At 40.3% G+C, this 24,143-nt stretch overlaps 1 protein-coding gene across 1 annotated transcript in view; it reads right to left on the reverse strand.

Moving 5' to 3' along the window:
- Nucleotides 1-24,143, reverse strand: part of tent4b (terminal nucleotidyltransferase 4B) — a 68,955-nt gene that overhangs the window by 28,294 nt on the left and 16,518 nt on the right. The window contains exons 2-4 of the mRNA XM_078544304.1: nucleotides 13,779-13,902; nucleotides 12,766-12,812; nucleotides 2,819-2,939 (exon numbers count right to left, since the gene is read on the reverse strand). Coding sequence (XP_078400430.1) covers nucleotides 2,819-2,939; nucleotides 12,766-12,812; nucleotides 13,779-13,902 — 292 coding nt within the window. The remainder of the gene's footprint in view (nucleotides 1-2,818; nucleotides 2,940-12,765; nucleotides 12,813-13,778; nucleotides 13,903-24,143) is intronic.

Below are 24,143 nucleotides of genomic sequence, written 5' to 3' on the forward strand. Positions count from 1 at the left end.
CTATTCCCATATTTCCCTCAGTACCCAAAAATTCCATAGATTGTGTCTTGGATATACTGAATGACTGAGCAGCCACAGCTCTTTGCATGAAGAAATTTCTCCTCATCTCAGTTCTAAATGGTTGGCCCCCTTATTTGGAGGCTGTGCCCTTAATTCTAGACTCTCCAGCCAGGGGAAACATCCACCAAGTTCATCTTACTAGCCTCATAAGAATTTTGCGTGTTTCAATTCTTCTAAATTTTAGAGAATATACGCCTAGTCTACACAATCTCTCCTCAACGGGCAATCCCATCATTCCAGGAACCAGCCTAGTAAACCTTTGTAATAGGAAGTGAAAATGCTGGAAACACTCATTAGCTCTGGCAGCATCGATGGAGAGGGAAGAGATTAACATTTCAGGTCAGTTAGCTTTCACTAAATCACCTTTGTTGCAATTCCTCAAGGGCAAATATGTCCTCCTTCAGGTAAGGAGGCCAAAATTCCAGAAAATACTCCAGCTGTGGCCTCACTAATGCCCTGTATAATTGTAGTAAAACTTCTTTGCACTGATACTCCAATACCATTATAGCAAAAGCCAACATACCATTAGCCTTCCTAATTGCTTGCTGTGCCTACAAGTTAACTTTCTGCAATTCATATACAACCCAGGTCCCTCCAAATGCAAACATTTCCCAGTCTCTCACCATGCAAAAAAACATTCTGCCTTTTTTCATTTTCCCTACAAAAGTGGATAATTCCACACATCCCTACATTATATTCCGCCTGCCAGGCTCTTACCCACTCACTCAATCTGGCTTCTTTGCATCCTCCTCACTGCTTGCGTTCCACCTAACTTTGCATCATCAGCAAATTTGGATACGTTGCACTTGGCTCCCTCATCTAAGTCATTTATGGATTGTAAATAGCTAAGGCCTAAGTACTGGTCCTTGAAGTACCCTGCTAGTTACAGCCTGCCACCCCAAAAATGCCCTATTTATTCCTATTCTCTGCTTTCTGTCCATCAGACAATCCTCAATCCATGCTAATGTATTACCCCCAACCCCTCCCATAAGGCCTAGTTTTGTGTAATAATCTTGTGTGGTGTTTTATCAAACGCTTTTGAATATCCAAATACACTACATTCACTAGTTCTTTATATCTATTCTACCAATTATGCCCTCAAAAAAAATCCCTTAATGGATTTGTCAAACACAATTTCCCTTTCTGACCCTGCTTAACCGTATGATTTCTTATGTGCCCTGTCACCAAACCTTCAACAATAGATTATAGCATTTTGCATACTACTGGCTAGCCATCTTCTCAAAAGAAATTGAGAATAAATGGTTGCCTTGCCAGCAACCCTCACACCCCAAGAAAGAATAAAGAAAACTGATGCTAGGCTAACTGACCCCTTCCTTCGTTTCTTAAATAACGGGGTTATGTTTGCTAACTTCCAATTCTTGGAAACTGTTCTAGAATCTAAGGAATTTTGGAAGATCAAAACTAATGCATCCACAATCTCTGCAGCCACCTCTATTAAAACCCTGGGATGTAGGTCCAGGCAATTTGTCTCCGCCTAATCCCATTAATTTATCCAGTACCATTTCTTTATTTATACCGATCACCGAGTTCCCCCATTCTCGCAAGGCCCTTGGTTCCTCATTATTTCCGGAATTTTTGTGTGTCTTCTGCTGTATAAGTATTTGTTTAATTTCTCTGCCATTTCCTTTATCCCCATAATAATTTCAACTGTTCTGCCTCTAATGGGCCCATGTTCATTTTCACTAATCTCTTCCTATTTAAATAGCTATACAAATGTTTATAATCGGTTTTGATGCTTTCTGCAGAGGAAAAAGGTGAGAGCTATGAATGACTAGCGAGAAGGCAAGTGCACATGTATGGGTCTTTTGCATGTAGTGGATAAACTGTTCGGAAGAAGCAGCAAGATATGAGGAGAACGGAGAGGTATTAGTTCTGAAGTAAGTAGTTTGAGTGCAAATTGAGGATGGAGTCAGGGGAAGAGATATAGGTTCTGCAAGCGTCACCAAGTGAGAAAAGCATGTGGTTAGTGCAAACTGTGAAAGTAGCAAGCAGCAGATGGATTTTGAGAGCAAAATTGAAAGGTGATATATATTGCCTGTGTGATTGGTGGTGAAAGATGTGATATAGAGGAAGAGAGAGAGAAAGGACTATTACCACTCGCAATGCAACGTAAACAGAAAAGAGGAGTTAGACTCAGACTCACCTTTGCAGATCTTTTGAGGTAATTAAGTCTCTTCCTGTTATCCACATCCTTGTGGGTGATGCTCTCGCAACACTGCGTCTGATACCTCTTTCCCGGCTTTCTTAACAGAACTGTTTGGCAACATCTCCCCACATTGCGGAAAAGACACATATTGCCTGGTCTTTATGTCTGCCAACAACACCTTCAGGGAGGCATCTGCAAACCTAGAAGCAACCTTCCCCTCTCATTCAAGCCACCTCCAAGGTGAAGAAACAGAATCAGAAATGGAAACAGGATTTAAATTCAGTGAATGCAACCTCCCTTTATGAGGTACATTCCCACTTTAAATATATGTCTTATGACTACCGCACAACAACTGTATGAGAAAGGTGGGCAGGAAGCCTGCTGCTAACATGATCAGCCAGGCCTCACTCCACTGATATAATTGGGGTGCACTGCCTGCCTCCAATCCTGCTCTCCGTTAAAATTGCGATCCATATTTAGACAGATCCTTTGCTCACAACAAATACTGCAAACCCATTTCTTTGTACTTACCACTCTTTTCAAGGCAGACACAAAAAAGAATATACAAAAATTAAACTTGCAGGTACTTACAGTTGCTTTGTCCAAGACTTTTACAGAGCTCTCATCAGCCACACTGTGTTTCCTAAGTGCTTCCTCTAAAGTCCAAAGTGGTAGAGTCTCCCATTTCCCAAACACCACTAAGTCAATATCACTGAATAGCAGAGAATGAAAAGAATCATTTTTTGGCTCAAGTTAAAAATTTAACAACAATGGAAGTTTGTACTCCACAAATTTCAGCATTACTTAGAAATAGAAGACCAAGAGAACATGAAGTGAAGGCAAAATACTGATGCTGGAAATCTTAAACAAAAACAAAAAAATGCTGGAAAAACTCAGCAAGTCTAACAGCATCTGTGGAGAGAAAGACAGAGTTAATGTTTCGAGTCCGTATGACTCTTCTTCAGAGCTCTGAAGAGTCATACGGACTCGAAAGGTTAACTCTGTCTTTCTCTCCACAGATGCTGTCAGACCTGCTGACTTTTTCCAGCATTTTTTGTTTTTGTTTCAGACTATAAAGTGAGGCAGGTCATGTAATTGCTAAAATTTCAAAAGAATTTAAACTTAAAGGAAAAAGGGTTCCTTTAAAAGCAAACACACACAGATCAAGCTAGTTTGCAGTGAACGCTTCTCCAGAGTTATGTAGCATGTTTAGCATTAGTCTTTGACTAAATGACTCAGAACTGGAAAACAGCACTCTACACAGTTTTCTTTTCATGGGACATCAAAAGCCAAATCAAATTAATGCCATATATTAAATGCAGACTCTTGGTTTCATTGCCTCCCTCCTAAATTTGAATCCCCAATCTTTTGACTCAAGAGGCAAGTGTGCTACCACTGAACCAACTAAGTTTATGGATTGCTGGTTTGCACAAGGTCCAAGAGTATAAAAGGTCACACCCACATTGCTCTTACAGCTCCCACAGTCCACCCATTCAACATCCTCAGCCTTGGTTTAGTGGTGGCAACAATGCCCGAATCAGGAGGTCATGGCTACTCTAGAGATGCCAGCATAAAATCTTAGCTGCAAAGCTGGGAACAGTGCACCAGAAATGTCTTCTTTTGGTTGAGACATTAAACCGAGGTTCCATCTACCATCTTAGATAGGAACAAAGGACTTAGGAACAGGAGTAAGCCCTTCAAGCCTGCACCGCCATTCAACAAGATCATGGCTAATCTGGCTGTGGTCTCAGCTCCACTTTCCTGTCTGCAGCCCATAACCCTTATAGCAATATTTTTTTCCAATAAGGAGACAAAAACTGTACACTGTGGTCAGTACAACAGCAGTAAAACATCCCCACTTCTTTATTCCATTCCTCTTGCAATAAATGCCAACATTCCATTTGCCTTCCTAATAATTTGCTGTACCTTCATACTAACTTTGTGATTCATTTATCAGGACACCAAGATCCCTCTGAACCAGAGTTCTGCAATCACTCTCCATTTAGATGGTATACTGCTTTTCAATTCTTCCTGCCAAAATGGACAAGTTCATATTTACTTATGTTATACTCCATCTGCCAATTTGTTGCCCACTCACCTAACCTGTCTATATCCCTTTGTAGACTCCACACCTCCTCTTGGCAACTTATTTTCTTATCTATCTTGATGTCATTGGCTAACTTAACTACCATACATTAGGTCCTTTCATCCAAGCTATTGATATAGATTGTAAATAGTTGAGGACTCAGCAATTATGCCTGTGGCACTGCACTAGTTACATCTTGCCAATCTGAAAGAGACCCATTTATCCCTACTCTCTGCTTCCTGTTAGCTAACCAATTCTTTATCCATGCTAGTATGTAACCTTTGATGTGACACCTTATCAAAATACCTTTTGGAAATCCAAGTACACCACATCTAACGGTTTCCCTTTATCTATCTTGAATGTTACTTCATCAAGAAAACTCTAATAAACACAATTTCCCTTTCACAAAGCCATGTTGGTTCTGCCTGATCACAATGCGATTTTCTAAATATCCTGCTATAACCTCCTTAATAATGAATTCTAGCACTTTCCTTATGACAAATGTTAGGCTGACTGGCCTATAGTTTCCTGCTTTTGGCCTCCCTCCTTTCTTGAGTAAAGGTGTTACATAAGCTATTTTCCAATCCACTGGGACCCTTCCAGAATCTAAGGAATTTTGAAAGATTGTACCCAATGCAACTACTATCAGTGCCGCCACTTCTTTTAAGACCCTATGGTACAAGCCATCAGGTCCTGGCGACTTGTCAGCCTTTAGGTCTAATAATTTTCCTTTCACCTTTTCACCGGTGATTGTTTTAAGTTCAAACTTGATTTTCAATTATCTTTGGGAAGTCTTCTACCATGAAAACAGACACAAAATATCTGGTCAACGCCTCTGCCATTTCTTTGCTTTCCATTATCAATTCCTCAGACTCACTTTCTAAAGGAACACTAGCTTTAGGTACTCTTTTTCTCTTCAAGTACTTGTAGAAACTCTTATGGCCAGGATTTTTCAGTCGGCGTGCGGGAGCAAGCACGACACGCCAACACGTAAAATGCCGAGCCCGCCCAACGCTGGAAAAATTCAGGCCTATATTACTAGCTAGCTTTCTCTCATGCTCTGCTTTCTGCCTCTATCATCTTTTAGTCATTCTTTGGTTTTTGAAGTCTGTCCAATCCTCTGACCTGCCACTAATCTTAACAGATTTGTACAGTGTTTCTTTCGATTTAATACTATCCTTGGCTTCCTCATTTAGCCATAGAGGATGCATCCTTCTCAAAGAGCCTTTCTGACTGGGATAAATCTTTGCTGAGAGTTATTAAATATCTCCTTAAAAGTCTGCTACTGCAACTCTACTGTCCTACCTTTTAACCTAGTTTCCCAGTTCATCTTAGCCAGGTCTTCCTTCGTACCCTCATAGTTGCCTTTGTTTAGGTTTAAAACACTAGCCATGGACCCACACTTCTCGCTTTCAAACTGAACATGAAATTCTATCATGTTGTGATCGCTGTCACTTAGAAGCTCCTTTACCACAAGGTTAATCCTGTCTCATTGCACATTACCCAGGTCTAGGATAGCCTGCTCCCTGGTTGGATCTTGAACATACTGCTGAGAAATTATCCCCAAAACACTATGAACTCATTTACATGTAGAATGAAGTCACCCATGATTATTGCGGTACCTTTTTTTACATGCCTCATTTAGTGCTTCCTGCATGCTCTGCCCTACAGTGTAACTACTGTTAGGGGGCCTATAAATGACTCCCACAAGTGATCTCTTCCCTTTACTATTTCTTATCTCTACCCAAAGTGATTCTACATCCTGATCTTTCAAGCCAAGGTCATCTCTCGGTGCTAAACTAATGCCATCCTTAATTAACCGAGCTACCCTGCCACCCTTTCCCAACTTCCTGTCATTCCGATATGTCAAACTTCAACATTTAGGGCGCAAAACACCCATTACACTATTTGAAGAGCTAGCAAAGGTGTTCTAGCCAACATTTATAATTCAAGCGCCACCACAAACACACCAATTGGTCTTTTATCTCACTGCTATTTACAGGATATTGCATGCATATTGGCTGTCATTTTCACACATTTCACTACGCTTCAAAAGTACCTAATTGGATGTGAAGCACTTTGCAATATCCCAAGGTTGTGAAAGATGCTACATAAATGCAAGTTTTTCTTTTCCTCCTCAAAAGGGTTTCCACTCCCTAAATGTATAGATCGTGTGACAACATGCAATGCGAGATTTCTTAAAAGCAGTCAACGTGTTGTCATAATGTATTCATCCTTCAAAATCAGGTCCTTCCCAACCTCGAGGAAGATAATCATGCAACTCAATGGCTTGTGGGGAAATAAGATGCTCCCATGGATAATGGTTGCACTAAGAGTTGCCTGAACGGCAGCAGAAGAGCGCTACAACTCATATGCCTCTATTAAAGTGACCATCAAGAGGACCACTGAAGTCTTGAAGGGGCACAGCTGTATGTCCCAGATTGTGTATCCAGCATAGTTGTATGTTGCTGTGCCTGACAAAAATTTGGACAAAAACTACTGGATTTGGGACATTGCTAGCAAGGTGGGTCTCACTGCTTTAGAGGCACAAGTACATGGAAGGGTGCATCACCATGACCTGCACCACTCCGTTTGCTCCTCAGTTACTGCAGCAGAGGGACAGAGCAAAATTGATCACTTCAGCTTTCTTTCTGTACAACACAATCACCTGCAACCACTGCCTTCATTTCCACACCCCCCCACCCACCTTCAAAAAACCCAAATAACACCCTTCTTCCAAGTTTAACCTGTGGTGGGGGCAGGTGCAGGTAGCTGGACAGGAGGTCGCCTACTGGATTTAATGAGCCTCCCCCAGCCTTCAGGCCCGCTGGTGAGGGAGCACTAAATCCATTGCTTGGTCTTCACTTCCTGTGTGCAACACCATAGCAATCAGGTAGTTATATATTAAATTCAATACACGGGACATGAGCCAGATTGAAAACTCATTGCAAGTATCAGCAATATCTGTTATTTCTGTAGGCAACACTATGATATATATTTTTAATATTAAAGGTGCCATGCTGTGTGATACAATAGTTGTGATTTTGTGACTACATTCTCCTCCAACCTTCCCCCATCACCCCCTACATGTACAATCTAGTCAGCTTGTTCTTGCAAATCTCTCAAAATGCCTTCTGAACACTGTCAGTATGTAACTATGATTTTCAATGACCAAAATAAAGGTTTAAACTAAGTTAAAGATAACAAAATTACATATTTCACAATAATATGATTACATTTATTCACTGAACTCTCGTTTGTGTCTATTAATGACTTCAATAAAGTATTTCCTTAAAGGCATTTGCCAAACAACACATTCGAGACTCAGTGCTCAGGTTCATCTTCCATGGTACTGCCAAAACCCAGACTCCCCCCTCCAACGTGAGACCCAATCAGAGGACCCCCCCAGCTGCTCCTTTCCATTCTGGTAATTGCCAGGATCTTCAACCCATTTGTACAAAACCCCAGGACTATCTCGGGTATTGCCAAAATACAACAGTCCCCAAGAATAAACCCTATTCCTTCTCCCTAGCACTGCTCAGTAGAAGGCATCTATTTCTAACTGATACATCTTGCATAACATCCTGCTAATTATTCTTGTTATCCCACAGGATTTTAAGACCGGCATAAGCAATGGAATATATATAAAATATTTAAGGCCACTGATTTACAGTTTTCATAATAATGGGCAGGGTTGTGGAATTAAATCCCCAAAGCATCAGTAAAATCTCCCAGGATACCATTTAATAAAAATTGAATTTATCTCAGCATAAAGATTCATATTATAAAACCACAAATCTTCTGATCACATGAGCAATGTCATGGGAATTCAAACAAAATTAAGACTTACAACTGCATGGGATTCCTGTGTCACTATTTGTCTTGCCTGAACAACATCCGCACATAACCAGAAGCTAAACTATACATATGTACCATCACACTTATCTTAAACTCCCGAACAGTAACTGGTGCCACCACCCTTCTAAATTTGCAGCTGAGCAATACCAGCAAATAGATAAATACATTTAATAAAAGTAAAATACTGCAGATGCTGGAGATCCAAAATGAAAACAAAGTGGTGGAAAACCTCAAGTCTGGCAGAATCTGTGGGGAGAGAAACAGGGTTAACATTTTGTGTTCAATAGGACTCTTCTTCAGAAGACTCTGTTCCGAAGAGGAGACACATTGGACTTGAAACATTAACCGTTTCTGCCTCCACAGATACTGCCAGACCTATAAATAATTTATTTGTGGCGGTGTAAAATATCAACGACTGTTTCCCACAGGTCTTCAAGAGGCCCCATTTTCAGTTTGCCTGGCAGAAAAAATTCATTGAAACCAATTTCTGTACTGCCTGCTTTTGATAAGTTTGCTTTTGAAATAGTCATCCACACTGTTCCTGCAGAATTAAAATATTCAGCCTTTCCTGATCCTGTAATAGCTACTGCCAATTTTTTTAGGTTTTAACTCTACTGTAGAAGATGAGGTTACTCAGTATATCAACGATACACTTATTTATAACTATTTGCTGCAATGCGCTATAGTGTGCAGTGTGTAATCAGGGCCACTAATTTATGGTGACTAGGTCAAGTCCTGCTCTGCCAGATCAAAGTGACAGGAAAACCCAAGTGCGATACAGGAAGTGCAAGCTATATGCATACTTCTTCCAAGCATCACATTTACTTAATGCAACATAACAGAATACAATTTATTCAGCCATTGTAAATCTTTGGCCAGATATTATACTAAGCATTACAAGACACCCCTAATATAGGGGTGTACAGCAAGTAATTAGGGATGCAAATAGAATGTTGGGCTTTATTGCAAGGGACTTAAGAGTATAAAGTAAAGTTTGGTATAACTGTACCAGCTGTTGAGGAATTTGCAAATATATTAAAAGTATTGTATTTAGCATGCACTTCCTGTAACACAGTTTTCCTGTTGACCTGTAAGAACAGAATTTGACTTAGACACCATAAACTAATGGCTTTGATTATACAATGTATATAACATTGCTTTGCACCAGTTAGTCATAAAAGAGTGATCACTGATTCAATGTGAGTAACCTCACAAGACACCTAATATATTTTATTTTCCGCTCTGTTCTCCATCTCAAGCTTATACTTATTGTTCACAGCCTCAATGCTTTTTCCCTACCCAAAATAGGCTTCCAACCTCACATGCATTCCATTACAAAAATCCCCAATTTCCACCTCTCTAATGTCACCAGCCTCCATCCCTACCTCAACCCATCTACCTCTGAAAATCTCACATACTTTTCTCACCTCCACATTCTCCATCAATGGTCGACTTCCGTAAATTTTATCTCATCCACAATTCTGAGCCCCGTTCTTCTATTGGACCAAGTTCTGCTTACCTATCACTTCTGCTCCCACTGCCCTACATTGGTCTCCCAAAGTTTCAAAATTAAAATTCTTATTCTTGTATTTAAGTTCCTCCATGACATCATCCTTTCTATTCTCAGACACTCAATGCAGCCCTACAACACAAACTTTTGTTCCTTCTGAACCTGTCCATCTTTGCAGACTCCCACCAATGGAAGCCATGCCTTGACCTGCTTAAGACCCACTCTCCGTTCTTCAAGGCCCTAGATAAAATTCACCTCTATCACCGACTTTTTAGTCACCTCACTGAATCCATCCTTCTTTGGTATGGCATATATTTTCTGATGATTCTGTGATGCACCTTGGAACATTGCTCTATGTGCTTTAGCAACACAAGTTGTCTTTAAAACAAACTCAAATGAGCAATAAGCTCCTGAATGATCAGTGAGTTTATCCAATAAGCAGTCTTAAAATACACATCACAGCATCACAGGTTGAAACAGTTTGTGTTTGCTGAGTCAGCTGATCTCAGCCAGGGTAACTGCTGAGATCCCCAGAAGGGAGGTCAAAAAAGTCAATGGGAAGGATACTGATTCCTACCCAGGACTCTTTGCTGACAGTAAACAGTGGCAAGATTAGACTTGACTCTGATGTGCCATAGAGTCTAGTGACAGACCATCAAGTCTGACAACATAAGATATAGCTGGAGTAGGCCATTTGGCCCCTTGAGCCTGCTCTGCCATTCAGTAAGGACATGGTTGATCTGGTTGTGGCCTCAGCTCCACTTTCTTATCTGTCCCCCCCATAACCTTCGACTGTCTTGGAGATCAAAAATCTGTTTAAACCAGCCTTGAATATATTCAATGACTCAGCTGCCAGTGTTCTCTGGGATAGAGAATTCCAAACCCTCAGAAGAAAGTACTACTCATCTCCGTCTTAAGTGGATCTTTTCTTCTGAAACCATGAGGGAGAATCATCTGTTTCCTAGATGATCCAGAAGATCATCTCTCATTTTTCTAAACTCCAATACACCCAACCCACTCCACCTTTCCTCATAAGACAACCCATCAACCCAGGAATCAACCTATTGAACCTTATCTGGACTGTCTCCAATGCACGCATATCCGTCTTCAAATAAGGAGGCCAAAACTGTATACAATATTCTGGGTTGGTCTCGCCAATGCCCTGTATAGTTGAGGCAAGACTTCCCTACTTTTATACTCCATCCGCTTTGCGATAAAGGTCAACATTCCTAAATACTTGCTGTACCTGCATGCTAACTTTTTGTGATTCATGTATGAGACACCCAGGTCCCTCTATATTACAGCATTCTATAGTCTTTCTCCATTTAAATAATATTTTGCTTTTCTATTCTTCCTGCCAAAGTGGACATCCTCACATTCTCCCAACTTATATTCCATCTTCCAAAATTTTACCCATTCTCTTAACCTATCTATATCTTTTTGCAGACTCAGTGTCCTCCTCACAACATGCTTTCCTACCTATCTTTGTATCTTCAGCAATTTGGCTATAATATACTTTGTCTCTTCATCTAAGTCATTAACTGCCGAAAAAAGACATGTCTAAGCTTTTCGTCTTGCACTCGTCAGGACACTTCTCAAGAATACCAGTATAAGGGGAAAACAACAATTTATACTGTATGTGAAGAGAGTGCTGATTGGTTGGCAAGTGGCATTACCATGAAGAATGCACCAGTGATGGTGACTGACAGTTAACTGCCAAGCATTGTTTGCAGCCATTCATTAACTCATTCCTCAGGGCAATGCCTTGACCAATCAGGGTCAAGCTGCCTGGTTTAATTTTCAAACAATACTGGTCAGTTAACTGTCAGGACAAAAAGCTTAGACATGACTCTTTTTTCAGCAATACTCAAGTTCTGTACTGCCAAATGACTATAAGTCATTAATGTAGATTGTAAATAGTTGAGGCCCCAGTGCTGATTCCTTTGGTACCCTACTAATTACAGTTTACCAATGTGAAAATGACCCATTTATCCAGTGTTTCTGTTAGATAGCCAATCCTCTATCCCTAATACTATGAACTCAAATGCATTTTGGAAATCCAAATACACTACATCTACTGGTTCCCCTTATCTACCCTACTTATTACATCCTCAACAAACCCTAATAAATCTGTCAAACGCAATTTCCCTTTCACAAAACCATGCTTTCTCTGCTTGATTGCACTGAGATTTTCTAAATGTCCTGCTACTACTCCCGTTATGAGGATTCCAGAATATTGGTCATTTGGACTCGGTACTAGAAGGTGGCCAACACCTGTGGAATTACATTCAGGCGAGCAATGGGAAGGGAAAGGGGTAGGGAAAGATGAAAAAGTAACCTAAAATATAAAGAATACACACTGGGATTGAAGTTATACACAAAATAAATTTATTTGACTTTATTAATGTTAGAAATACCACAGAGGCAAGTTATGTTATTGCTAAAGAATGATACAGTATGCAAAAAAAGTCCCCTACTTGCACAAGTTTATTTTTTCAGGTTTGAAAAGTTACATGTAATATTGAAACAGTCTTTACATGTTCTTATCACAGTCATTTGAAAGGGAATGACAAATGATACAAAATCTAGAGTGAAGTCAATACATTTTTTTAACATTGATTCATGGGATGTCGCTGGTTAGACCAACATTTATTGCCCAGCTCTAATTGCCCTTGTTCAGTGGGAATTTAAGAGTCAACACATTGCTGTGGATCTGGAGTCACACGTAAGCCAGACCAAGTAAGGACAGCAGATTTCCTTCCCTAAAGAACATTAGTGAACCGAGTGGGGTTTTACGACAATCGGCAATGGTTTTGTCTTTTAAAATCAGACTTTCAATTGCAGATTTTTATTGAATTCAAATCTGCCGTGGTGGTATTCAAACCCAGGACCCCAGAGCCTTGCCTAGGTCTCTGGAATACCAGTCCAGTGACAATACCACTATGGTAGTTGCTGAAATCTGAACCAATACAATGTCTCTATATTTCATAAGAAGTTCAGACAACAGCCTGATAAGAGGCATATGAACTTATCGCAAATTCATGCAAATATATTACATTGCTACTTGTATTTTCCAAATATTACCTTGTTGGCAAGTATAAACCAGTGCTAAAACTTCCGAATATCTGCACCTGAAATATAATTTATTTAGCATCAGTTAAAAAATTCTTTCGAGTTATCAACAGTCACAGACTGCAACTCTTTCGAGTACAATCACAGTTCTTGGTTTTCCGGGAGTGGGACATGAACCCACAACCCTCTGATTCAAAGGCGAGGGTGCTATGAACTGAGCCACAGCTGACACCTCTAGCATCAGTTAAACTCTTTCGAGTTATCAACAGTCACAGATTGCAACTCTTTCGAGTACAATCACAGTTCTTGGTTTCCAGGAGTGGGACATGAACCCACAACCCTCTGATTCAAAGGCGAGGGTGCTATGAACTGAGCCACAGCTGACACCTCTAGCATCAGTTAAACTCTTTCGAGTTATCAACAGTCACAGATTGCAACTCTTTCGAGTACAATCACAGTTCTTGGTTTCCAGGAGTGGGACATGAACCCACAACCCTCTGATTCAAAGGCGAGGGTGCTATGAACTGAGCCACAGCTGACACCTCTAGCATCAGTTAAAGGGTGCACACATTAGGAACACATTTCAATTAGAATCACAGTAAAACCAATTGCCACAAACTACATAATTTGTTGGTATTTACTGCCCACTAGTGGCTACAATAGAATTTTGAACTGTTTTAGAATCGCAAAACAAATTCATGAAGAGACAAAAAGTGACTCAAGATCATGGAGACATTTTCTAGTGATGCTTCCTGCATCTACTAAATTACAAAATACACCATAGACTCACTGGCATAAAATAATAAACAAAACATGTACCATGAGTGACATTTGCTGTATGTCTAACAAAATTAAGCAAGCCGGGAGGTAAAAGATATTCATCAGCAAGTTAAAGAAAAATTTTCAATTGTACGTTAAGGGTTCAACAGATTTTCTTTCCAATCAATAAACAGCTCATCACCGCTATATTTGAACCCGATTTCTGATGCCCTTGATAAAAAATAATGCCCCTGTTCAGTACTTACATCTGCGCTGGGCCAGAGTTCTTTGATGACATTTTCTATCCTTTCAACAACCTCCATTCGCATTTTTTCCTCTTCATGTTTGGGTGAAATGTAGTTGTAGAAGTCAATAATTTCTTCATGAAGTCTGAAATGTTTAAAACAATTATTTTTAAATATTAACTGCTATTCCAATACAACCTAAAAACAACTTTCTAAAAATATTTACAAAGTTAAGAACAGAAGTAGTGTTTGGCACGAAAGAGAAAGCCTAACAACTTCAAGACAGATTTAGTCCTAATCCCATATCCATGTATCCCTTCATCCTTTAATCATCCATGTAATGTACTCTTAAATGTGGACATGATCTCTGCTTCAATCATGAAATCTAGAATATTCCACAGCCTTACAACATTACAGAGGTGGAGTGGCATGGGCATCTGAGCCATTGAGTACATGCAGTTCGCAATGACGAGGGGAGAAGGTGCACTGTCTTAAATTAATTGTCTGAGAAGACTAGCAGAAGCCCATGTAGTAGGCTAGTGAGTCAAAGGAGTGATTGTAAATTAAGATGGTGCTCAAGTTTTTACAGACATTTTCCTTTGCATAACAGAGATTATACCTAGGGCTCTTTTCCCTAGAAAAGAGATTGAGGGGTGACCTGAAGAAGGCTTTCAAGATTCTGACTGGGTTTGATAGGGTAGACATAGCAATGTTTCCATTTGTGGGCAAGGCCAGAACTAGAAACCAAAAGGTTATTAGAAGAGCTCACTAACATTTGATAGAGCTCCCTCAGAACCAAGTTCAGTGAAATACTATTTTGGTGCGAGTCCTTTGATGAACACAGCACTGCTTCTTCTGCAGCACTTAGTGGGGTTGGATTTTCAACAATGCCATTAATGAATAAGTATCAAACCAGGATGAACATTGACCATGACTTGCATGTGTGCTTGTCGAAGATCCTACAACTCGTGACAGAACTATTGCTCAGCACCAACAATTTACTCTTAAGCAAAAAGAATTAATTGTATAATTTTTATGCAGTAAAAATACTTGTGTTACAGGGGCCCATGGAATTTTTATAACATGGTGAGGTGGAGCAGCTACATTCTAGATAACCAGGCTGTGAAGGATGGAACTAGAGCCTAGTCTTTATAAACTTAGCTTTCTATTTGCAACAACAGACTTCCATAAACATGCAGCTCCAAACCTAACCAACACAGTTTCAGTCTGCTAAATACGATTAAACATCCAATTAATATTAACAGGACAAGAGCCTCAACAGAAAAAATGGTGAGAAACCCTGGTCTATGACAAGGGCATAGGGTTTGCACATGCAATACCTCCTACAATCGCCTGAATACCAACATATTACTATCAAACCCTACTCTATTGATATGGCATTTCAACTTCCCATGGTTATTTCATGTCCCTCACTTAAGTGCTAACACAAAATCTCAGCAAAACGTATTTCCCCCGCAAATCATTTTACTCCTGTCATACTGCAATGACATTGGTGGTACTCTTGTTAAATCTGTTTTTAAGCCAAAACACTTCCTTTCACATGGACAGCAACAAACATGTATGCAGAATAATAAATTTTGAATACCTGCACAATACTACCAATACGATTAGCTTGGTAAAGCACCACAACACCCTATTTTTAATTTAAACTACTTGTTTTTGTACAAGTTCCCTTACATAAATAGGAGGAATCTATCTTACACAGCAGTGTTCAAGGGGTTACACCACATAGATAGTTCACAACTTCAATTATGCAGTCAGCTTTTGAACATCTTCAAATACCCAGCAATGATGTTCGTAGACATATGACATCAGGTGGCCTGCTCCTTTTTTCAACAAGGAAATGGAAAACGATGATCACTATGAAAGGCAAAACCTTAAGTAACAATTTTGAAATAAGTATTGGAAGGACAGGCAGAGCCGGCAAAGGAATTACAAATTCCAACAATGACCCAATCAGAATTGGGAACTCAGCAAGCAAACCCACAACCAGCTATTTTATGTATAACCCTGGCCAAGCCACATTAGCATCTGCACTTCTAAAGTATTAATTTAATTTAATTTCCTTCTCAATTCAAATGCAAGACAACAAACCATTCATCACAATCATGCAGTTGAATAGTATTTTCATACATTAGAATTGAAAACAGTACTTCAACAAAGCTTACATTTAATTTTTCATCTCCTGCGAGAATAGTGGTTAAAAATTACTTTGGTGACTTGATCCATTATAGCATGTTTCCACCTATGCCAAGGAGCATGCATAACTATGTGCATGCAGATTTATGTATTTACAGAGGGAGAAGTCAAGTTCCCAATGTTTACAGGCATTCTAAACTATGTCATTTATTCTTCCCAATTCTTTGGTTTCCTTGCCTTTTCAAGGTATCATTTATTTCTTATAAGGTACTATGCTCTGTGTGTCTCTCTTAATTGCATGTATGGAATCTTACATCCATTTAGTTTATCATTGCAGTGTATTAAAGCAAATATACACTCAATTTAAATTAGTTTCTTTTAATTCAATGATTCTCAGAATGCGAAAAAAGCAAATACTGAGTAAAGCACAAATTTTTAGCCAAATGTTTGCATTTTTATTACTGGATTCCTGTCAGATCAATAAGGATTTGATTAAAGTTGGTAAATCAAAGGATCCATATGAAATATGCAAATAGGAATAGGGCACGGCCAATTTTCCTGCATAAACATATTCAGCCAAAAGCCAATGTTTGGACAGGTGATGTTGGGAAGAGGTGCAGACAGACTCAATATTGAACATAAATGATTCCCTTTTTGCCTCTCCCAGAGACACTTGCCACACAATGGATTGGCTTTACCAAAACAGAGCTGCTGGTGTCTCTGAAGAGTCGCCAATATAAGCTACATCATGGGAGCCCCTGGTTTGTGACTGACAAAAATGGAGAAGGTTCATTCAGGAAAGCAGAGTCTGCAGATCACGCAATGGACTTATCAGCCATCTCAGAAGCCACTGAACCAGAATGGAAGCAAGTCATCCTCGAACCCAAGGGACTGCCTAAGAAGAGCAAACAACACAGGATACCAGCAGTATCAGGTCCTAGCTTCATTTGTACTCAGTCCTTGGATTTAGAGATCTGCCTGGATTTCTTCATTTCTTATGTTCTTCTTACAAATTCTCTTCCCATCTCACATGAAGGCTTACATGGCACTTCACCAAAGTGGCTACTATTCATCTGTAATCCGAAGCAGGGAATAAAAATGCTGCCCATGTCCTAAACATAGAAAATTTACAGCACAGAAAATGACCTTTCTGCCCATATTCATGCCAGCCCAAAAAAACAATCTAGCCTTATCCCACTTTCCAGATCATACACAGTATGCAGCCCCGTAGATTACAGCACTTAAGAATGCATATCCAAGTTCTTCTTTTAAATGCAATGAGCATTTTAGCCTCTACCACCCCTTCAGGCAATGAGTTCCAGGTCCCCCACCGCCCTCTGGAGGGGAAAAATAAATCTCAACTCCCCTCTAATCCTTCTGCCAATTACTTGAAACCTGTGCCCCTGGTTACTGACCTCTCTGTTAATGGATATTGGTCCTTCCTATCAATTTTATATAGGCCCCTTAATTAACTCTTCCCGCAGGCTCCTTTGCTCTAAAGAAAACAATCCCAGCCCATCCAACCTTTCCTCACAGCTGAAATTCTCCAGTTCTGGCAACATCCTCATAAATCTCCTTTGTACCCTCTCTAGTGCGATCACCAGAACTGTACACAATACTTGATGTGGCCTAATTAGTATTCCAGCACAGCCCTCCCTGCTCCTATATACCATGCCTCAGCTAATGAAGTATCCAACATGCCTTCTTAACCACCTTATCTGCCCATTGTGCAACTTTCATGCACTCCAAGGCTCCTCTACACTTCTCACGACCCTACCATTTATTGTATTTCCCTTGCCTTGCTTGTCCTCCCCCAATGCGTTACCCCACATTTCTCCAGATTGCATTCCATGTTTCTGCCTATGTAACAAATCCATTGATATCTTCCTGCCATCTTCAGGGTTATAGCCTACTAGCAATCAATATTTGTACCATCTGCAAACCTCTTAACCACATCCCTAAATGATTGATATGTATCACAAAAATCAAGGGACCTAGTACTGAGCCTTGTGGGACCCCACTGGAAACAGCTTTCCAGTCACATAAACAACTCTCTCATTGCCCTTTGTTTCTTTCGACCAAGCCAATTTTAGATCCAACTTGCTCTTGGGTCCCATGAACTCAAGTTTTTTGCCCAGTCTACCACGTGGAACTTTGTCAAAAGCCTTAATAAAAATCCATGTCAACTACATCAAACAAGCTACCCTCACTAAACCTCGTTATCTCAAGTTAGTTGGACATGACCTCTCCTTAACAAATCCATGCAGTCTTTTAGAAAGGCACAGATTAATCAATGATAATTAATACTGTCCCTCATTTTTTTTTAAACAATAATTTATCCACCATTGATGTTAGGCTGACTGGCCTGTACTTAGTCAATCTAACCCTTCCTCCTTTTCTAAACAATTTCTTTTTGTTCTTAGGATGTGGGCATCACTGGTAAGGCCAGCATTTACTGTCCATAACTGCTCTTGGGGCGGTGGTGCTGAGCTGCCTTCTTGAATTGAAGTCCATATGGTATGCTGTCAGGAAGGGAGTTCTAGGATTTTGGCCCAGTGACAGCGAAGGAATGGCAATATAGTGCAAGTCAAGATGGGTGAGTGACTTAGAGAGGAACTTGGGGTGGTAGTGTTTCCATTCCTCGGCTTCATGGTATTAGAAGTCGTGGGTTTGGAAGATGCTGTCAAAGGAATGGTAGCGAATTTGAGGTGCACCTTATGGATGGTACACACTGCTGCCACTGTGCCCAAGTAGTAAAGAGAGTGAGCATTTAAGGTGATGGATGGGGTGCTGATCAAGTGGGCTGCTTTGTCTTGGATGGTGTTGAGCTTCAAGTGTTGTTCAGTAGGTTATTGCTGAATAAGTACCACTTGATAGTACTATCAACAATACCTTCCAGCACTTTGCTGATGATTTAAAGTAGACTGATGGGGCGATAACAGGCCAGATTGGATTTGTCCTGCTTTTTGTGCATATGAAATATCTGAGCACTTTTCCACTGTCAGGTAGATGCCTGCATTGTAGCTGTACTGGAACAGCATGGCTAGTTCAGGAGCACAAGTCTTCAGTCCTATAGCAGTGTAATGTTAGGGTCTTCAGTCCTCCAGTACCAAGCCATAACCAAACGATTTTGGAAACAAGTGGTCAGAGTCTCTGCAATTTCCTCCCTCGATTCTCTTAGCAGCCTGGGATACATTTTACCCAGGCCTGTCAATTTATCCACTGTCAAAGCTAAGAAACCCCTTAATATTCCCTCTTTCACAGTTCATACCATCCAATATGACACATCCCTCCACTACCGTGTATGCACCAACCCCCTCTTTTTTGAAGACAGATGCAAAGTATTCATTTAGAACCATGCCTAGTTCCTTTTTAACTTCACCCTGCATTTCCTACACTTCTCAGTTTTTTTCAGTGTTGAGCTCTCTCACAAGCTTTCCTTTTTTGCCTTAACCCACTGTGTATGCTCTTTGACATCCAGGAATGGTTTTGGGAGTTCCACCCCTTGTTCTTTATGGGTAAATATTTGTTCTGAACCCTTGCTATCTTCTCCTTGAATGCCTCCCACTACTCTGACACTGATTTACTTTCAAGTATCTGCTTCCAGTCCACTTTTGTCAAATCACATTTCAGCTTAGTAAAATTGGCTGTACCTCAATTTAAACCTTTCACTCTTGATCTATGGTTGTCCTTTCCCCAACTACCCTCAATTTAATTGAATCATGATCACTATCAAGGAAATGCATTCCCGCCAATACCCCTTCCACCTACCCAACTTCATTTCCTGACATTAAATCCAGGCAGCGTTCAAAATACACAGGGGTGGCGGGCAAATTAACCCCGAAAGTCCCCAACAAACTCATGAAAAAAAATCAATGGCGGGGGGTGACAAATTCGAGAAAAGTCGCCCCCATACATGGGAAGGACAGGATCTGTAAGCAGCTGCCTCTCCAATCACAGATTCCGTTTCTCCCATGCTTATTGCTCCAGCTCCTCCAATCACAGGTCCCTCCCTCCCACCCTTGCTGCTCCTCAAGAGATAGGAGGGACGGAACCCAGAGAAGGTGGAGCAGTTATTCTGGCCAGTCCCACTGCCACCATCACCAATCATTTCAAGCCCATGCCTTTTTTGAAGAGAGGTAAGAAATGACTTTTGCCCACCAAAATCTGGACCCTCAAATAAAGATCCCCAAAACTCTTACTTGGACACAAAAACCGGACACCGATCTTAGAAACCCTGATTCAGGGCAACCAAAACGCGGACATCTCTTAAAAAAGACATGGACCATTCATTACCTGATGGCTAGCTTGGTGCTGCAGAATTAATTTATGTCTATGCACCTTGTTGCACAGTTGAAATTTTGGAAGTCAATATACTGACTTGTTTGTCAGCACTCACTTTAAATAGAAGTATCAAGGGGAAAGAAACTTGAAATTGGCAGAACAAAACCAAAGAATGCTGGAGTGCTAATTTGTTTGCAATTAATTTTTTAAAGGGCTGCAGATGTGAGACTCAATCCCAATAAGTTACCTTCTGCCAAGCAGTTAGGATTTTCATTTTGGAAACTGAATATGAGAGATAAATGAACAAAAACGTCTTATTTATAGATTCCAAGTTCAAAGATTTGATAATACATCTATACCATCTTTGGTATTGGTGCTAAAGAAGGAAACCCTAAAAAAAAACACAAACACAGAAGGTAATGTTATTACGTGACTGTAACACCTAATAAAGGAGTTCATGAGAGTGAAAAAGAAGCCCCTGAAAATCTCAAGAACCCACGAAAAAAAAATGACCCCTAAATCCAAAACTGCCCTTTCTCTTGTTGGAATTGCAATGTACTGGCTAAAAAAGTTCTGAATACATTTTAAGAACGCTGCACCCTCCAAACCTTTCACACTGATTTTACCCCAGTTAATATTAAGATAGTTGAAGTTCTCTATTATTGCCCTACTGTTTCTGCACTTCTCAGCAATTTGCCGAAATATTTGCTCTTCTAACACCCTCTGACAGTTTGGGGGTCTATAATATACTCCAAGCAGTGTGATTACCCATTTTTTGTTCCTAAGTTCAACCCATAAGGCCTCATTTCATGATGTTTCAAGCATATTATTCTTCCTTAGAGCTTTGATCATTTATTTAACCAATATTGCCACTCCAACCTTTTTTCTTCTATCCTCCTCTCTAGTCCATCTGACCAGAAATGTTAAGCTGCCATTCCTGCCCTTAAGTCATGTTTCAGTAACAGCTATGATTCATATTTCCACGTAACTAAGAGTACTCTCAGCTCATCAGCCTTACTCATTAGACTCTTTGTATTGAACTAATCACTGAAGAACTCCTTAGTTGTCTATTTTCTAGCCTTTGTTTTCTCTGTCTTCCATACTCACTCACTAATACTCTGTCTTCCATTTCCAGCCTTGCTTTTCTCCCTTCTAAATCTTCGCTCAGGTTTCCACCCCCTGCCAAGCTAGTTCAAACCCTCTCCAGTAGCAATAGCAAACCTCCTATCAGGATATTGGTTCTGGCCCTATTGAGGGGCAAACCATTCAACTTGGACAGGTCCCATCCTCCCCAGATCCAGTCCCAATGCATCAGGAATCCTAAAACCCTCACACCTGCACCATCTCTCCAGCCATGCATTCATCTGCACTATCTCGTATTTCTGTACTCACTAGCATGTGGGACCCAGAGTAACCCAGGGATTACGGCTTTTGAGGTGCTACTTTTTAATTTCTTTCTCAGCACTCTAAAATCTGCCTGCAAGACCATATCCCTCTTTTTATGTCAGTGGTACCAATATGAACCATGACCTCCTCCTATCAGAGTGGCCTACAGTTACTCAGATCCTAGCACCAGGGAGTCAACATGCCATCCTGGAGTCACGTTTGTGGCCGCAGAAATGCCTGCCTGTTTCCCTAACTATAGAATCCTCTATCATTGTTGCTTTTCTGATCCTCCTCAGTTGGGTCTTGCACTGCCTGCCTTGTCCTCCTTGTCTACCTAGCGCTCATCCATTCATTCTCTGCCTGAACATTCTTAATATTCAGGGTGACCACCTCCTGAAATGTGCTATCCATGTAGTTAGCTCTTCGCCTCGCGAACTTGAGTACCTCCAACCCTGACATTTTCTGCGCCTGTGGTTGTCCAGGACACAAGGAGCATCCTGGAGTTCCCACGAGGCACAGGATGTATTCCCTATGTTCACTGGCCTACACTGGCTCCTGGTTAAGCAATACCTTGATTTGAAAATTCTCATCCTTGATTCCAAATCCATGCCTGGCCTCGCCGCTTCCTTAACCCATAATCTCTTCCAACACTATAACCCTCCAAGATATCTGCACTCCTCCAATTCTGGCCTCTTCAAAATACTTGATTTTCATCACTCCATCACTGGCACCCATACCTTCAGATGCCAAGGCCCTAAACTCTGTAACTTCCTCCTTAAGCCTCTCCACTCCTCTACCTCTTTCTCATCCTTCACGACACTTCTTAAAACCTACTTCTGACCAAGATTTTGATCATCTACCATAATATCTCCTTGTGCGGCTTGGTATTAAAGTGTTGAAGTGCCTTCGGACACTTCACTACATTAAAAGCAGTATGTAAATGTAAGTTTTTGTCCTTGCTTTTCAAATACAGGGATCCTCATGTTTGGCAACCACAAACTTCCAGCAAGGATCATTTGATAACAGTAAAGGAACAAGAGCCCTTAATTTTCCTCATTATACCAGTCTGACAATGCCAAGATCCACTTAAATGGCTTACTACATCCCCAACTGAAATCAGCTAAGTACATACAAGGGGTTAAACTTTTGAAATTCTTAAAATTGTATGGCTTGGCTACTCAATGTGTCTCAGTCAGCTGAGACACAGGAGTCATGTGAATCTCAATCTTCAAGATGCCTTCCAGTGCACTGCTGGATAGGCCCATAGCAAACACTGGCATGTTACATCTCTGGAACAAGGGGAGGCTTGAAATGACTAATCCATACCACCACTGAAACAAATCAATAAAGAAATTAAGATTTCTTTCCATCAGAAATCTGATTTAACAGAAAGCCACAATTACATTGTTTAAATTGGGTGTCGGGGGAAGCATGTGACAGGTCATTTTGGTTGAAAAATATTTCATTTATATGAAATATGTAATTCCTCAATTGAAAAAAAATCATTGGGTCAAGATCCTGGAATTCCATACCTAATACATTGCAGAAGTAACATCACCATAAGTTCTGCAGTACTCCAAAGAGAAGGCCCATAACTACCTTGCATCATTACTCACATCCTGCAAACTATAAACGTCCAACTTAAGCGAGATCTCGTGCTTCTTCCCTGGTGTCAATATTCAAATATTTCTGTTATTTCTCATTAGTTAAGACTATAGCTCTCTGCAGGTTCCTACACAGTCAGTGTCTGCTGCCCATCGCGATGTGCAGTCTCAATCAGAACAGTGTAGTAAGTAAATAACAGTAGAAAATTCTAGCATATATGCAGACGGTTGTACAGATACAGTTGATTAATGGTAGTCAGCACAAAATTCCTTCTCTCTCACTTAGGATGACAGCAATTTAAGAATTCAGAACTTAAACATGTGATAATGAGCACAAGTAGAAAACTTCCCATGTTCCAATTATTACACAACTATTCACAAGTCTTGAATTTGAGGATTGGGAGGAGAGTGCACATTACGCATGCATCATATTGAAAAAAAAGCACTGAGCTCAAACCAATTCTGTCCATAATTTTGGACACCTTTGCCTGTTTTATGCAGCTCTGGTGATGTAACATTATATGCAATGCAAACATGCACTTCTCAGGCACACAATGCTGTCTCATTATAGATGCTTGTTATAAAAGGTCATTATAATAATTGGCACCGTCATTTACGCAACTCATATTCCCCTTTCTGGGATTCTTAGCTAGTTTTTTTTTGCTTAAATCAGTGTTGCCCAATATATTAGCCATGCGGCTAATCATTTGATTTGTAAAATTAAAAAATTAATAGGCATCGTTTATAGGCATGTAATCTCAATACTCATTCACATGATTCATAAATGTACTTTGACCTGTTTGTGCAATTGTTAGAAAACGGCAAGATGGAAAGCAGACAGTGATTGTCTTTTTGACATGGTGAATACACCACATCCTTGGTTACTGAAGGGTGGCAAATGCTTATTAAGTAAGCATACACGTGATGTACATTATCCTACACTCGCACAATA

This window comes from Cetorhinus maximus, chromosome 6 (assembly GCF_964194155.1).
Source record: "Cetorhinus maximus chromosome 6, sCetMax3.hap1.1, whole genome shotgun sequence".
Taxonomy (NCBI): Eukaryota; Metazoa; Chordata; class Chondrichthyes; order Lamniformes; family Cetorhinidae; genus Cetorhinus; species Cetorhinus maximus.